The sequence below is a fragment of the Schistocerca cancellata genome, chromosome 3, assembly GCF_023864275.1.
Source record: "Schistocerca cancellata isolate TAMUIC-IGC-003103 chromosome 3, iqSchCanc2.1, whole genome shotgun sequence".
NCBI lineage: Eukaryota > Metazoa > Arthropoda > Insecta > Orthoptera > Acrididae > Schistocerca > Schistocerca cancellata.
In genome coordinates, this window is record NC_064628.1 from 104,224,206 (window position 1) to 104,239,999 (window position 15,794).

At 40.9% G+C, this 15,794-nt stretch overlaps 1 protein-coding gene across 4 annotated transcripts in view; it reads right to left on the minus strand.

Annotated features, from left to right (window-relative positions):
- LOC126177116 (solute carrier family 22 member 7-like) overlaps nt 1-15,794 on the minus strand; it is a 287,762-nt gene that overhangs the window by 123,518 nt on the left and 148,450 nt on the right. For 3 of the 4 annotated variants that reach the window (XM_049924383.1, XM_049924386.1, XM_049924382.1), the window contains 2 exons: nt 11,488-11,702; nt 8,654-8,841 (listed from right to left, as the gene is read on the minus strand). The exons of the other annotated variant lie outside the window; for it this stretch is intronic. In XM_049924383.1, the coding sequence (XP_049780340.1) occupies nt 8,654-8,841; nt 11,488-11,702 (403 nt within the window). The remainder of the gene's footprint in view (nt 1-8,653; nt 8,842-11,487; nt 11,703-15,794) is intronic. 4 annotated transcript variants of the gene reach the window in all.

A 15,794-nucleotide genomic window follows, 5' to 3' on the forward strand; every position in this document is an offset into this window, starting at 1 on the left:
TGAGGCCAAAAACTGGCGAACGCTGAGAGCCGTGCGCGCGGGAGCGTTGTCGTGATGGAGGAACCACTGGCCAGAATCCCACAAAGCCCACAAGGCCGTTTCATAACCTCCAAATAGAATTGTTGGTTTACTGTCTGGTTTGCAGCGGCAAATTCAGAGTGTACCATCCCTTTGATGCAAAAAAAAAAACAGATCAACATCGTTTTCACATTCGATTTCACTTGTCGAGCTTTTTTTGGTCGAGGTGAGCCAGGTGACTTCCATTGTGAGGGCTGTTGTTTACTTTCTGGATCGTACCCATAGCACCATGAATCATCACCGGTAATGATTTTGTTGAAAAAATGTGGATCATCTTTGAACACGTCCTTCATTCTGAGACAGGCTTGAACGCGACGATCCCTTTGATCTCCAGTAAGAAGCTTCGGCACGAATTTTGCTGTCACTCTTCACATCCCCAAATCGATGGTCAAGATGCGCTGAATTGAGCTCCAGGACAACTTGGACAAGTTCTCGAGTTGGTCGATTGTCCTGCATCGATCTTCACTGATGAGATCACGGATTTTGTCGACGTTGTCTTCGCTTTGAGCAGTTGAAGGTCGACCAGGATGGGGCTGATCTTCAACCACCATTTCTCCCTTTTTAAAGCGGAAAACCATTCGTACTCTTGCATTTTACTAAGAGCATGGTCTTTGTAGGCCATCTGGATCATCCCAACAGTTTCTGCTGCGTTCTTGCCGAGCAAGTAACAAAACTTCACTGCCGCACGTTGTTCGTAAGAACTAGCCATTTCCTCGTGTCACGTCTGCACTGCACGCACACTCAAAGAACTGCCAAAGAAACCACACTTCTCATTGCTGGGTGACGCTGCGTGGCAGAATGACTCAGCAAAGATCCTACTACAACCCTCTGGCGGCGCAACCTGCTACTACAAGTACACGATGTGCAGCATTACGATTCCGGTTACTTTTGGGTCCCCCCTCATACATGCAAAGTCTTCACAGCAAATGCTGGAAGTGCCCTTCACCAGCAGAGATGTGCAAGTGCACTAGTGCATTCTTTTCACTGTATTCCATGCATTATGTGAAATGTATCCCCGCCAGTATTGCTTACTTCGTGTGCCTTGGTCCCACGAAGTTATGCAGTTGTCTGTGATCTATGACTGTACACTCAGCTTTTAAGATACCGCCACAAGGGCGGGGGAAAGTGGGGGCGGGGGGGGGGGTGTCGGTTGTTCGGTCATCATAGACACTTGACTTGTTACGAGTTACATGGAAGCGCTAGGCGTGCGGAACGCTGCTCCATCTTGTAATTAAGCTTTTATAAGTTCGATGTCATCCAGCTGCTCCACAAATGTATTGAAGATGTCTGTATAAACTGTAGATTCTTCAGTCATATCAAAGAAAATGGGGCCAGCATTCCTGGAAGCTAACATTGAGCACCACACACAGACCTTTTCATCATACAGTGGTTTTTTATGGATGATATGGAGGTTAACACCAGCCCAGTATCGACTGTTTCGGATGTTGATGTAACCTGGAAGATGCAACCATGCCTCATCTGTAAACTAAGTTACGCAGAGGCTGTTGAATAAGAAACCCCTGAAACTATCGACAGTAATGCATTCTTTTCTCATCATCTGTTTCTTGCATACTTGCAAGAAGTGCACTCTGTATGCTCGCAATGCCGATTTCCTCAGAGCTCTATCCTGGTTCAACCGACAAAATGAATTCCTTGGAGAGCACTTCCAGTGTCTTTGAACATTATCAATAACCTCTGCATTCAACGACTGTTTATGTTTACAACTGACACACTTTACTCCATCAGTCGTCTACAACTTTCTTACAATTGATAAAATTGCTAGCTTTGCTGGAACATCGCGCAAATTGAAATCTTTCTGTTGTAACCAATGACTTTATCTTCCAATGTATTTTCACAATAGAAACTCGTTCTCGGAGTGTGTAATGCAACTTCCTGCCAGTGAAAGTCTGCGAACGAATCACTGATTTGCTCGAACTACACACTCACTAGACTTCACAAACCGTGACCAACGAGGCTACCAGCGAACTAACACGAGCCGAGCAAGCGCGGCATAACGCCGGACAAACAACAAGCGCAAAAACGAAGGTCAACTTGTCAACAACGGGCGGTACTTGTAGTTCTCCCAGACAACTTCCCCGTATTTACGAGCTTCTGGAGGAAGGAAATCAGATTTATATGGATCGCCCTCTATTTCACAACTGCAAAATGACCTACGAACTGACAACGTTAAAACTGAAGCTCAAAATACTCACTGAAAATACTGACGAGGAGAGGCCATGAATTTGGGATCACAGATTTACTTCAAACTTTGTGTGTCTTTAGAGGCCACTAAAACAACAAAATGCGAGAGTAGCTAGATGTACTATTGTGGAAATTCCGAGAAAATCTCAAGAGAATTCTTACACATCGATTATGTAACTGATGTACATGTACGAAGGTGCTGGTCGTTCGAATTCGTGGTAGTCAAGTGATTAGCGTTCGAGCTTCGAAGACGAACATGTATGAGGCGACGATTCGGCTCCTGCTCAGACTTATTCGTTATTCTATTTTTTTCATCACTGGTCATATTACTTAACTTACATGACATTTGAGAGGTAATGTAACTAACAAAACCAAGTGTATTTCCATGGAGTTTTAGTATATTTCATGTTATTTGACTACATAATAACTTTAATTACATTCCATTGTACATCAACAGTTTCCAGCACCGATACTTGCGAAAATGTCGCGTTAGGCATAGTTTGCAACCAAACTATCTCAAGAAAGAGAAATGTTTCAAAATGTCAACGAGGTATGCTTTCCCTTAGAAACTCTGAATATTCCCTGTAAATGCTGGAAAACTGAATTCATTCGAAGTAGTAGATACCATTTCAATTTGTTTTCCACGTCTGTGTGACAAACACCATCCTGCAACATGTGATCTCGAGAGCACATCCGACGAGTAACTGTACATTACTCTTGTATTCCGACTCATTGTGATTTACTATATTAGTGACTGTGAATAACGTCATTCGCATCATTATTTATCGAGTTTTGCCTAGGCTTTCCAAGCCCGTACCACGTCGTTGAAAATTTAATTAAAAATAGTAAATAGTCAAATAACATATGAAATTCACAACAACTTCACGAAAATGCACCTGGGATTATTTTTTTCATTATATTAGCTCTCAAATGTCATATAAATTAAATGATTTCACGGGTGACGGGAAAGACATAGATTAAAAACTAGCAGTCACTGTAGCTGGATTGGAACCGTCGCCTCGCACACGTCCTTCTTCCTAAGCGCGAGATCTAACTATTTTTTTTAGCTCATTTTGTTCGTTGCAATAGTTCGAGGCGGACGTCCCGTGATACTCGCTGAAGTTCTTCGTTGATCCATTCACTCTGCTTTTTTTTCTTTTTTATTGCAGAGGGAAGCTAACCCTCTGTCCAAACAGGCAGAGCTACCACGCCGGCTGTACCATTTGCCCACGATTAGTTCTTTCCGCCAGCATTTTCGCACAGGCACATAGAGGCGTAAAACTTCTCTTGCGAATTTCTCGGAATTGCCAGGATAGTGCACCTTACTCCTTGTACATTATGCTTTTTTAATGGCCTACCGAAGTTGTACAAAGTTTGAAGTAAATACGCGGTCCCAACGTCACGGCCTCTCCTTGTGAAACCATTCCCAGACATGATAAGAAAACTATACAGAGCGTCGAATTCAAGGTAGTGAGACGAGTTCACTACAATTATTACCACATCCATAAAATTATTATTAACATTTACACTATAAATTGCAATAAATAACAAATGACAAACATGTGTAATATATGCGTGTTACACATACTTACGTAGATCTTGATGTCAACTAGAGAATGACCTATTTCCATTATTATCCAACAAATGCACAGTTATAAAGTATTTATTGACCGTTCCATATAAGGGTGCTAAAACAAGTACTCGGTGGGTATAATTGGGTGCTAAAACAAGTACCCGGTGGGTATAATTATAGTGATGGTGTTCCAAGAGCTGCAGTGCAGGTTGTAAAAGTTGGTGGACGCTGAAACATCGTAGGTACGTCCATTAATCGTTGAGCTTGCAAAGCATCCAGAAAAAAAATATACCTGTAGTTCTACTTTCTGCCACCAGTCGAAAATATGGCACTGTAAGCAGTCAGAATGTGAACTGTCTGTTGTTTCGACGTCAATATGCAGTACGCCGCTAGGCGATGCGTGTTGATTTCTTTTATGAAGTGGTAATTGGTGTGAAGGGTATATGAAACGCAGTGGCCGTTAAGAAAAAGACGTACACTGCTGGTCAAGTTATTTTATCACAACGACAGAAACAACATCGCTGCAGGATGAGTATATCACCCGATAGGAACAGCTGTGAAGAGGCCCCATGATAGTAAATGGGCTAAGGAATACGATCAATTAACTTGAAGAAACAGGTGAACAATGGTGGTGCAGATGGGAATGGGAAGCAGCCCATTCCCGTGGCAGTTTTTGATGAAATGCAGCACTCTCTTTATTAGCATCCACCGCTCAAGTTATCACAGAAATTCTCTCTTCCCTGGCCAATTGTTCTAAAGATTTTGCGGCGCATTTTCAATGGTATCCCTACGAGATTCAGAATGAGCAAAAAACTGAAGCTCCAAGATAGGCTACAACGTCATGACTTCGCCCTTCGTTTTGTGGCATGCACAGAACTGGATGACATGTAGTCCAGTAGAATTTCTACAAAAGGTTTTATTGTTTTAATGGCTTCGTTTGTACACCAGTATGACTGTCCTAGGTTTTCCCCCTCGGCGGAGTTGTGGAAAAGTGGCGGGGGGCAAAAATGTACCCGAAAAAGGTGGTATTTTTTCGGTTTTGTGATTATATCTCGTAAATAACTCACAATATCGAAACCGTAGTGGAATTAAAAATTGTAGGGCATGAAATTCTGCATTGAATGAGACCATCCGCATATTTTTTGGATCACCCCGTTTCCACAATAGTGCTCTTCAAAATTGGACCAATTTTACACGTTCATGAATGTGGCTGGGAAATATTCTTTCCCTGCACCTAAATCACATTCTGGCTGCTTATAGCTCCATATTTTCACCTGGTGGCGGAAAATGGAAACTATTATTTTTTTAGCACACTCCTCGAGCGCACCGGCTGATGGATACACCTACAATGTTTCAGCGTCCTGTAATATACGAGTATATAGCCAGCCAGCACTGCAGCGCTAGGAACACTGTCAGTTTAGTTATGACCACCCAGTATTTCTCCAAATGTACAGAATTCCAGTACAGATGAACTATCAGGCGATGTACAAACAACTCGCTGAACTTCAGGAAAATAGAATACTCCGAGGATTGTAAATCTTCTTTTTCCATCCCATCCAGGGCAATAGGACAGGTTTAAATTCTACATCGCCAGACAAACTTGATGGCAATGGTGATGTGATCCTTATTTTTTACGCTGGTTTATGAAAAGTATCAACGAGAGAGAAATACATCTAACAGAAAGGTATCGTTATTTTTTGGAATTTATCCGTCGCATTGGACCTATCATCTAAACTTTTACGGTTTTTGTCTCAAATTCGTTATTATACTGGTTGAAAATTTACAACAAAGTGATCACACTTGCTTTGGATTTTCTGAGACATATTTGATCTGTCGTTTTGATTTCTTCACATTTGGTATCAGATTCATCGTCAATGGAGACCATTGTTTACCACATGTTAAGGGAATGTAAGCGACAATAATTGCATCAATCTGCTATATCTATATTTATATGAACATCCCAAAACGATATTGTGGTGTCACTCTCTCCTGCTACAGTTCAGAATGGCGCTCCGGCAGAATTACTGTCGAAATATCTCGGAATGGACTCGAATACAGTATCTCTGATTTTACCGCAATGTTTTTTTTCTTCACGAGATTTACACTGTCTTATCAAAAGTATTCCGACACCTATAAGTGGAAGTTAATAATGGATGTGTCGTCCTTTGCCCTTATCAACAGCATGATTTCTAATTAGGACACTTTCAATGAGTAGTTTGAACGCCTGTGGAGGAATGGCACTCCATCCTTCCTCAATAGCCGAAACCAGACAAGATCTGGAGCGAAGTCCAAGTACTATCTCATCCCAAAAGTGAAGTGTTGGGTTCAGGTCCGGACTTTGGGCAGGCCAGTCCATTTCAGGAATGATTCTGTCTACAAACCATTGCTTCACAGACATTGGTGTATGACAAGGTGAATTGTCATGTTGATCCAGTCATCGCTTCTGAACTATTGCGCTACTGCACACCGTATACAATGGTTTCCTTAAACGCAGTAAGGGGACCACACCATAACCACGGAACGGAAAACGACCCCCCCCCCCCCCCCCCCCATCTGGTAGCACCACCTCCTCCATACTTCTCTGTTGGCATTAGACATTGACGGCAGATAATGTTCTCGAGGCATTCGCCAAACCTGAACCCTCCCATCGGATAGTCACAGGGTATAGCGTGATCCATCACTCCAAATTACTCGTCTCCAGTCATCCAGTGTCCAGTGGCGTCATTCTTTACACCACGTCAAGTGTCACTTAGAACTGAATATGTAAATAGATCGATTATGAACACCTGGTCGACAACTGTATTCCATTCTTTTGACTCCATATGTGCAGTCACTATGCTAGCTTAATTGCTGAAATCACTTTGAAACTCCCAAGTGAGTACTTCCACCGATTTCTTTCGACCACCCTCCATAATGCTCCATGGTCCCTGTCCAACAGTATATGAGGTCTGATCTGTCTGATTTTGGTTTAGCTGCGATTGTTCCTTCGCGTTTCCACTTCACAATCACATCACCAACAGTCAACGTAGGCAGCTTTCGAAGAGTTGAAATTTCCCTGGTGATACGCTATTCAGGTAATAGCCAATGACTGTCCACGATCGAAGCACTGATCTCTTCTGAAAGTCAAATTCAGCTGTTACTATTTCTCTACTGACAAGGCAATACTCCTCGCCTCGTTTTATATTGGTGCGTCTGCTTCTCGTGACATCTAGGGGTCAATTTCGCATTACAGAGGGGTGTCCCGATGGTTCAGATAGTGTGTGTCGGAGGAACTGATGTTGTACTTCACGCTTCTTCGATCATGTGCTCTCAAAATTTTAACGGACCTTTGTATGGTCCAAAACACCTCTCCTGCAGCGTCTGCTACTGAATTTGGATGAACAACCTTGTAATCGAGCAGTAAGGCTTATTTTTTCTTCACTCAGTTCCTTTTCTATCTTTTCACTTATTCGATTTAGTAAAATTCTTTCAAAAATCTTGGCTGTATGGCTCATGAGGGTTATTCCTCTGTAGTTTTTACAAAGTCTTTTATTGCCTTTCTTGAAGATGGGAACAAGTGAAGAACAGCATGGGTTTAGGAAAGGAAGGAGCACAATCGACCTGATATTTTCTATCCGTCAACTGATGGAAAAAAGTTGGGAGTATAACAAAAGGGTGATAATGGTTTTTATAGACATAGAAAAGGCATATGACTCAGTTGACAGGGAAGAACTGAAGAAGATAGATATAGAAGATGGATACATTAATGTTATAAAGACAATGTACAGAGGCCACAATTGTAGAATTAGAACACCATTGGGGAACTCTGAACACTTCGAAATAAGACAAGGACTTAAGCAAGGAAGTATTCTATCTCCTGCGCTTTTTAATGTTGTGATGGAGGGAATGAATAGGGCAGTTAAAGATATAGTAAAAGAAAAAGACAAAAAGATGATTTTTGCAGATGATATGGTAATATGGGGTGATAAAGAGGTAGATGTACAGTTACAGCTTGATGCGTGGAAGGAAATAATGAAAAGGTATGTATTAAAAATAAATAAAGATAAGAGTGAAGTAATGGTATTTGGAAGAGAGAAAGGAATCAATGGAAATATTACCTTGAATGGAGAACCCCTCAAAGTGGTAGAAAGTATCACTTATTTAGGGAGTGAAATATCTAGCGATGGAAGAATATCTAACGAAATTAATAGGAGGTTACAGAAGGGAGGCAATTTCTACCAAACAATAAAACATCTGATTTGGAATAATGAAATTTCAGAAAGAGCAAAACTCCTGATGTATAAGAATTATTACTTCCCTACTGTCACCTATGGTGGAGAAACATGGACAATGAAAGAAAGGGACTGGAGCAGACTGCAAGCAGGGGAAATGAAATTTCTCAGAGCAGTTAAGGGAAAAACAAGAATGGACAGAGAAAGGAATGTAGAGATTAGAAAGGACCTCAAACAAGAAAGTATGAGAGAAGAAATTGAAAGAAAGAGATTAAGATGGTATGGGCATGTTAAGAGGATGCATGGGCAGAGACTCCCCAAAATTATGGAAGAACTAAAGATGGATGGGAAAAGACCTAGAGGGCGCCCAAGAACACGGTGGAAAATGGGAGTGAGAATATCTGTTGAAAGGAGAGGTGTGACCTGGCAGCAAGTGGAGGAAGAAAAGTGGTGGGAGGACCGAGCCAAATGGAGAGGACTCGTCAGCACCCAGACCCGGCAGTAGCTGGAGCGGGATTCGGATATAGATAGATAGATAGAAGGCTTATTTTTCCACCTACTGATGTGCAACATCTTACATTTCACGTACCATCAAAGCCAGGTAGGGCAGGGATGACATGGCAATCCCGGCAGCGGCCCACTCGACACTCGTGGCGATCTGGCGGAGACACGTGGGGTGCACCTCGATGCTCTGCAGGTTGGCCATGCCCATGTTGGCAATGGTGCTGAACTGCATCAGCATGGTCGCCATCACGATGCCTGCACCCGCGATGTGCGCTGCACAAAACGGCAATTTTTGTATGTTCAGTTCTGAGGAAGAGACATACATTTACTTGCCAGCAATAGATTGAGCTATCGTATTAACATTTTGATCTTTCCCTGGACCAGCGATTTAACAGGAACACCACAACCTTACTCTAACAGAGTGGAAGATAGATTATGTGCTCCATCTGTCTGTGAATTTTGCAAACTTTGTTGGTGCAGTTTCGGTTTTAGCTTTCTGTGTTACTGTACTTCTGAGGTAGACATGTAAATCCAGCCTGACATGCACATACATAGGTGTGAAGAAGCAGCTGATAAGCAAACCCATCCTGTAATTCATGATATATGCAACTCCTTTTGACCCTTTACTTCATTTTTATACAGTTTTCAGACATACGCTCATAATTTAATGGTAACAGTTGAAATTTGATCAGTATGGTTTTGTTAATCAAATTTCAAATCCAGGATTCCATTTTCTCTTAAATGGTTGGATTCCTTTGTTGATATAATACACCTCTTCTTAAACCAGTTTTTTCGAAATTGCTCAATATTTTTGTTTACATTTACATTATATTCTGTCTGGGTAATTGACAGTCATAGTATTATATATTTCTGTGTGAACAGTTTACGCTAAAACCTAAAATCAAAGCTAGTGCACCATTTTACTTCTCCTTTTTTTACTTCAACCGTTTTCGCTATTGCTAAGTGAAAATACAGTTACTTCATGTTTTTAAAAGCTCCAAACGCTGAGTAACAAGGACTTAAAGGCACCATAATTACCTTAAAATAAATAGTGTGTTCATTGGACTAGGCAATTAATTGATAAGTATACAACCCATAAATTTCTTATACTTGTATTGCAACACATCATGCAATTTAACAATAATGACTGGAAGATACTATCCTTAAATGCATATCTGACAAGTGTTTGGTAAATTGTGAATAAATAAACCTATGACCGAATAATGTATCAATACTATAAATTCTGCACATATTCTAAAGAATTTTCAATATTAAAAAAAAGATACAAAAGCATCAATAATAACATTTATTCCTTGTAATCTTTTTGTGTGGTTCTATCATATGTTATCACAATTTTTCGTTTCAGCGCACACACAGTAATAATGTGGGTCTATAAAGCTAATTACTTACTGTGATATAACATATAACATATGTTTTGCATCTTCTGACAGTAAATAGTCTTTGTATTTCTGTTAATTAAAGTGAACTCTAAAATAAAATGGGTTCCAATTTTCAGATGTTATCTGATAAAATTGATTAATGTTGAGTATTCATCTCAGATGACTGTCATAGCAAATTGAGTGGGGTAGTCCAGATTTTCAAACAGATGCATATTACAAGAAAACTTCATTTTATTATATGTCATCATTTACTCTTCGTTACTACCAAAATAGTGCTTAATTTGTAAAGTTAGTTTGTTCATCTCTTGTAACTGAATTTCTTACTGTTTCTTAAACAACCACTTCATGTGTAATCATAGTAAACATCACCAGCTGCTTGCAACAAAAATAACTTATAATTGTAAGTTTTCGTACATTTTCTCAGCAAGGATTTTTGGGTTGAATCCATGTTTCTGGGCTTGTATTTAATTATGAACTGCTGATGGTCTCCCCTTTCAAAACAGGTTAGATTTTGCAGCTATATATTGTACTTGCATCAACAGTTACTCTCACAAATTCCATGTTCCCATGATACTGGACTAGGAAATTATAGGGTAGATTATGATAAATGAAGCTGTTAACCTGTCCTTATCAGTTCGAATAGATCTCGTTCCATGTACTAAAATACCTGTTGCCCAACAACAGACAACAAGTAGAAGTTGTAAACCACTAAGACAACCATCTAACTCCACCAAACGGTCTTTTACCCATAACTGGCATGTCTTTACTTCTATTTTTTGCCCTATTTTTGTTCTCCCCCATCGACGAAGAAGCTGAATATTCACTTAGCGATTACTTGCTTCATGATTTAGATTAAATTTCAGTAGATTTGTGTTTATATAACCGTGAATCGTATCGTTGGCATTTTTGCCATTCTCATGCTGATTAAATTTATGGACTAGCTATGTAGCTGATAGCTGTACAGTGTATTAATCAGTATATTTGAGTATTTGTTGAGTCGAGTTATGGCAGTATATTGTTTTCTCGTTTGTTGTATTGTATCCCCCCATAAAATCTTCTATCCCATTCGTGATCAATTCGATTACCTGCAGTGACTTATTCCTGTAAATGGGTAACTAAGTAATTTACCCCTTGCTGAAAGCAAAATGTCTACTATTCCATTAAGCCAAGGAGAATCAACGGCAGTACAACCCTTCCACCCTACGAAATTTGCGATGGGGATGGCATTCTAAACCTTAGAATGTGTAACAACGCATATCGGCCATTACTGTACATGGCCATTTATTATTGAATTTCGTCAATATCTAACCTGTGGTTCTTAATTGCCACAGTCTATGAGCAACAGAGAAGCGAACATTCCTGGATGTGCTCCATCTGTACTGATCTCATAGTTGACCCACTTGGTTATCACAGCAGTCTTCTCTGACTATTGACATCTAACTGATCTATCTTACGATTTTTATCCAATTTTTAGATAATATAGAGGCTAAATCAGCAGAGAGACATGGTCGCAGCTCACCAGTCAGCAGGTAGAAGACGAAGACACAGGCCATTGCAGCCAAGAGTGCACTGGCCACGCCAGGCCAACGGCGACCGAACCTCGCCCCAAAGTAGTTCACCAGGTAGTAGGCAGTGAACTTGGCCGCACCCTGAGCCACTATCCCCAGGAAAGGGTTCGCGCTCAGTCGGCTCACCGCTATCACCGGTGAGTACATTGTCAGCAGGTGTACCGACCTAGTAACAACCAGAAATGCGCACATTATTCTGTATCCACTAACAAATTTCAACATGCACAGACTCCTTTAAATGGGCTTACGACACAGTCTTTATTGTAGTGTCTGATTAAAAATTGTAATTAAGCTATATATGTACCAAAAATGAAATTAAAAATACAATTTTACTATCATCATACATAAAGACTTATTAAGCTTCTACATTGCTTTTAGGTACCCTTGATATCAGATCCATGTAAAGTGTATGACAGATAGACGGCCAGTCTGAAGCTTCTTTCTAAACAAGCCCTCTTGATCTGATGTTCTTAGTAGCTACAATAATGTGGATTATCAGTTCTATTAATTTAAAGCCACTCCATTTACTGATATATACATCTCTTAAGTTCACGACCGAATTCAGGCTTCGCATCCAGGCCATTTTCAAGTAGATTTGAAAGTGGTGCTTTTGTAAAGCACCTTTACAGGTGGGGGGGGGGGAGGGGGGAGTAATAATGGAAAAGTCACTTGACAAGGTGAGCAAGCCGCTCCCACGCCGTCTACATATACTTCAGTGTATTCGCTAAGATCGAGAAATAGACTGGTGTAAATGGGGTAGGAGAATGATAGGTGTTTTCCTTCTGTAGATAACAATGGCCCCATAGATGGCGATACAGGTGATGGACGCCCTGAGAGCGCGAGCACGGAATCCTGGCAGGAACATGACGTCATGACGGATCACTAGTGGACATTAAAACAGACGTTGAGCGCCTGCACACTTTGTCAGTCACCCTGGGCAGTGGTGATGCACGCCAGCTCATCTGACGCATTCTCCTATGAGAACTTGCAACACTTCAACTCACTACCTCACGTGCATTTCAGCTACCTTGATTTCTCGATCTCATAACCATTTTTTGTAAATACATGTATTTTTGAATTTTGTCAGTTATTTGTGTTTATAATTTTTTTTTTTTGTTGATAGGATAAGTAAGAATTATTCGCGTCAAAACATTGTAGTAAATACGCTGACCATGTCAGGGAAGTTTCTATTGTGTAAAGTACGGTAACAATATCGTCGTTGGCAAGATTGGACGTGTTCGCAGAGGTGAAGCCAGAGAAGTAGTTGCGAAGCATCTGTCTGGAGGAACGGACGTATGTGTTGAAGTGCAAATGCCAGAGTGTTTTGCGTCGAAAATGTTGTGATATGTGACCAGGCGAATTATAAGTGATCGAGCAAATATGTGGGCACAGTACATGGTCACAAGAAGATTTTGGAAGCAATGAAGAACATTGTGTGGCCCAAATTTATTCCAGCTGCAGACTAATCAAGAAGAGCCTGTTGTCGATAATGGAACTCATAATAAGCACTACTTTGCACCACAGGCAACGCATAGCGAAGTGAGATCCTGCAGTGTTTCGTAGCTGTGCAATTGGCATGTTAGCATCTTAGTAACTTCTTGGAACATTATACTTCGTTTAGTCAAAGAATGAACTTGTCGAGAGAAACTTAATTGACACTAGTCATTAATCATTACCAGGGTTTTTTCTATCACTTCACCATGATTCCAAGAAAGTTATAAATGCAAAAAATAGTCAAAAGAAGCCAGATGTAATTAAATTTACTGTTTATTTTCAACCGAGTCATTATTGCATCAAAATATAGTAGTACCGACAATTGCTCGTATAGTATTGCACTACTAATGCAGATAATCAGTTGAAATTAAAGGTGATTTTAATTGAAATACAGTTTCTATGATAATAATATGTTGGCTTTTATGTAGTGAAAGTAGTTTTAGAATTTTATGTTGTATTTTGTAAGTGATATTTTATGCACACGTCAAAATAACACTGCTAGTGAAAAACAGGTATGGTGTTGCGATGAATGTAAGTTTTTACTGCATCTATTTGATAAACCGTCAGCTGTAGAGTAAAAAGTAAAGAATAATAAACAGTTTTTAACACGAAGCATATTTTCAGGCAGACAGCATCTCGTGAATTGCGCAGCATTTAAGGAGTCAACCGCCCCGTACATATGGAGAACAATACATCGTTGCCTCACACAGCTCGCAGTAGGTACTATCGATAGTCGAGAGCCGAGTGCGCCAGAAAGTAGTCAGTGTTGAGACCCCGAAAAATTAAGTTGTTGACTACTAAACGAGCAGGGCGGATTTCGGCAAGACGGCTGACCGCATTTATCATTGTTTAACGGCTCTCTGTGTCACCCAGCGCCGTGGGCGTGACCTCCGGCAAATACGGAAATGGCATTAACTGAATGACTTGTTGGTATGTTTAAGTGTTCATTTACGTACCGCGATAACTGCGCCGGACACCAACGATTTGGATTGCAGTGAGGATTGTGCAGATGGTGCTACATGAAGGATATAGAACCCTAACAACAAAGTATGTACCGATTATTGCTACCTGACATTCAAATTGACTTTGTTGGATTTGATACGAAACAACTCTCCGTTCAAATATTAACGGATCAGCCTTTATCAGTTGCACACGGTCAAACTATTCTAAACTGCTATGCTGTTATCCACAAGTCAATAACGCTGAGTTCAAAAAGGGAGTGTTTCATTGTGGCGTTCTATAAAAGGACAGTGTGCAGTTTTCGGACAAGCGATAAGAGGAGGAGAATAACAGTAAATGGTTCAAGTGTGCTTATCGCGAAAGAACATTGGCAGTATTAAGAAAATCAGCAAAAGTTTAAATGGTAACGAAAACTTGTCATTAGTTTACGTATGTATGAACAATTGAGAAATTTCGTGAAAAACCATTTTCGATAAACAGTACTTTGTAACGGTTTTTATTGTGAAAATGCGTAAAAATCTTCGGACACTGTATTACGACGTAATTGCAGGATAATAGAACGATCTAACACCTAATAATTAAAAGCAATTGGCAGTATCGGACGACAGGGGGACAGTGCGAGGTTAATATTAACGAGAGACACGGGTAGACATTATCGCGACGTAACTGATCGCATATTCATTACAAGCTTGTCAAAGAAATTTTGTGCTGAATCTTTACGTACGAAACCGGCTGTAAACCGTTTTAAAATCGCGAAACTTAATGTGGACCCATAATCTTATACGTAGGCAATAATGCGAGTGGCTAACGTTATTGTTGAGTGACGGCATGGAGCCCAGCAGCCGCGTCAAAGAACGTCAGTCAGGAAGTAATTCGACACAGCACCAGTTCCAGCCGCGTGAGAGTTTCGACGGCATAGACATGCTACATCGAGCAGCGACCAACACGCCTCCGAAGCTGACATCTCGTGGAGAAACTACTAAGTAGCCTGATCGCAGTGCCACCTGGCCAACCATCAGCAAACTTCGACGACAACGTCTATACAGATTACACTGGGCGGCGGGCAGCCAGCGACGCGTCAGCCAAGTCGCCGGTTATAACAAGCCAATGGCATTGACAGCAGCGGCAGCAACTAGAGGTGGCAAAAAATAACTTAACTGATAGAAATAACCGATTACTGAGAAGTAACGGTTACTGCGATAACCGCTCACCTGATACTGGCAGGTATTTCAATAACTGCCAATGGTGCCTCGCGCCATCTGTTGACCCGATCTTACTACGCTTGTGCGTCAACTCATCGAAGGAGAGGGATAGACCATTTTGAGGGCGTTCTCTAGGTAATGGAAATAACTGTGAGACTGCGTGCCATCTGTTGACAGAACTGTGTACTAATTCGTGCGCCATCGCTACTTTCAGCACAAACAGTTAAATGAAGTTAATGTAAGAGTGGTGGCTAACAGGGGCTGCAGTACTCGCATTGACATGTACGGTCGTTCCCTTGCGCCACCGCCTTATTTGTCAATTTAGTTTGGGCAGGTAGTACAAATACAGTTACCATAAGTAATTAGAGCGACTATGGAAATAACTATGAGGTCAGCACAGTTAGACCGCAATAGACCGGTGATGCTGTATTGTAACGTATCACAAAAAAAAAAAAAAATCTCCGGTAGTTACTGTTATTCGCTCATAGTTCTACTTCTATGGAAGTTAACGGTTACCAGTACAGGTAACTTGGAAGTTGGTAACTGTGTTCCTGACTCTAGTTGAAGGTCATAGAGCCTGGTGATACTTGCAGAGAGGATGG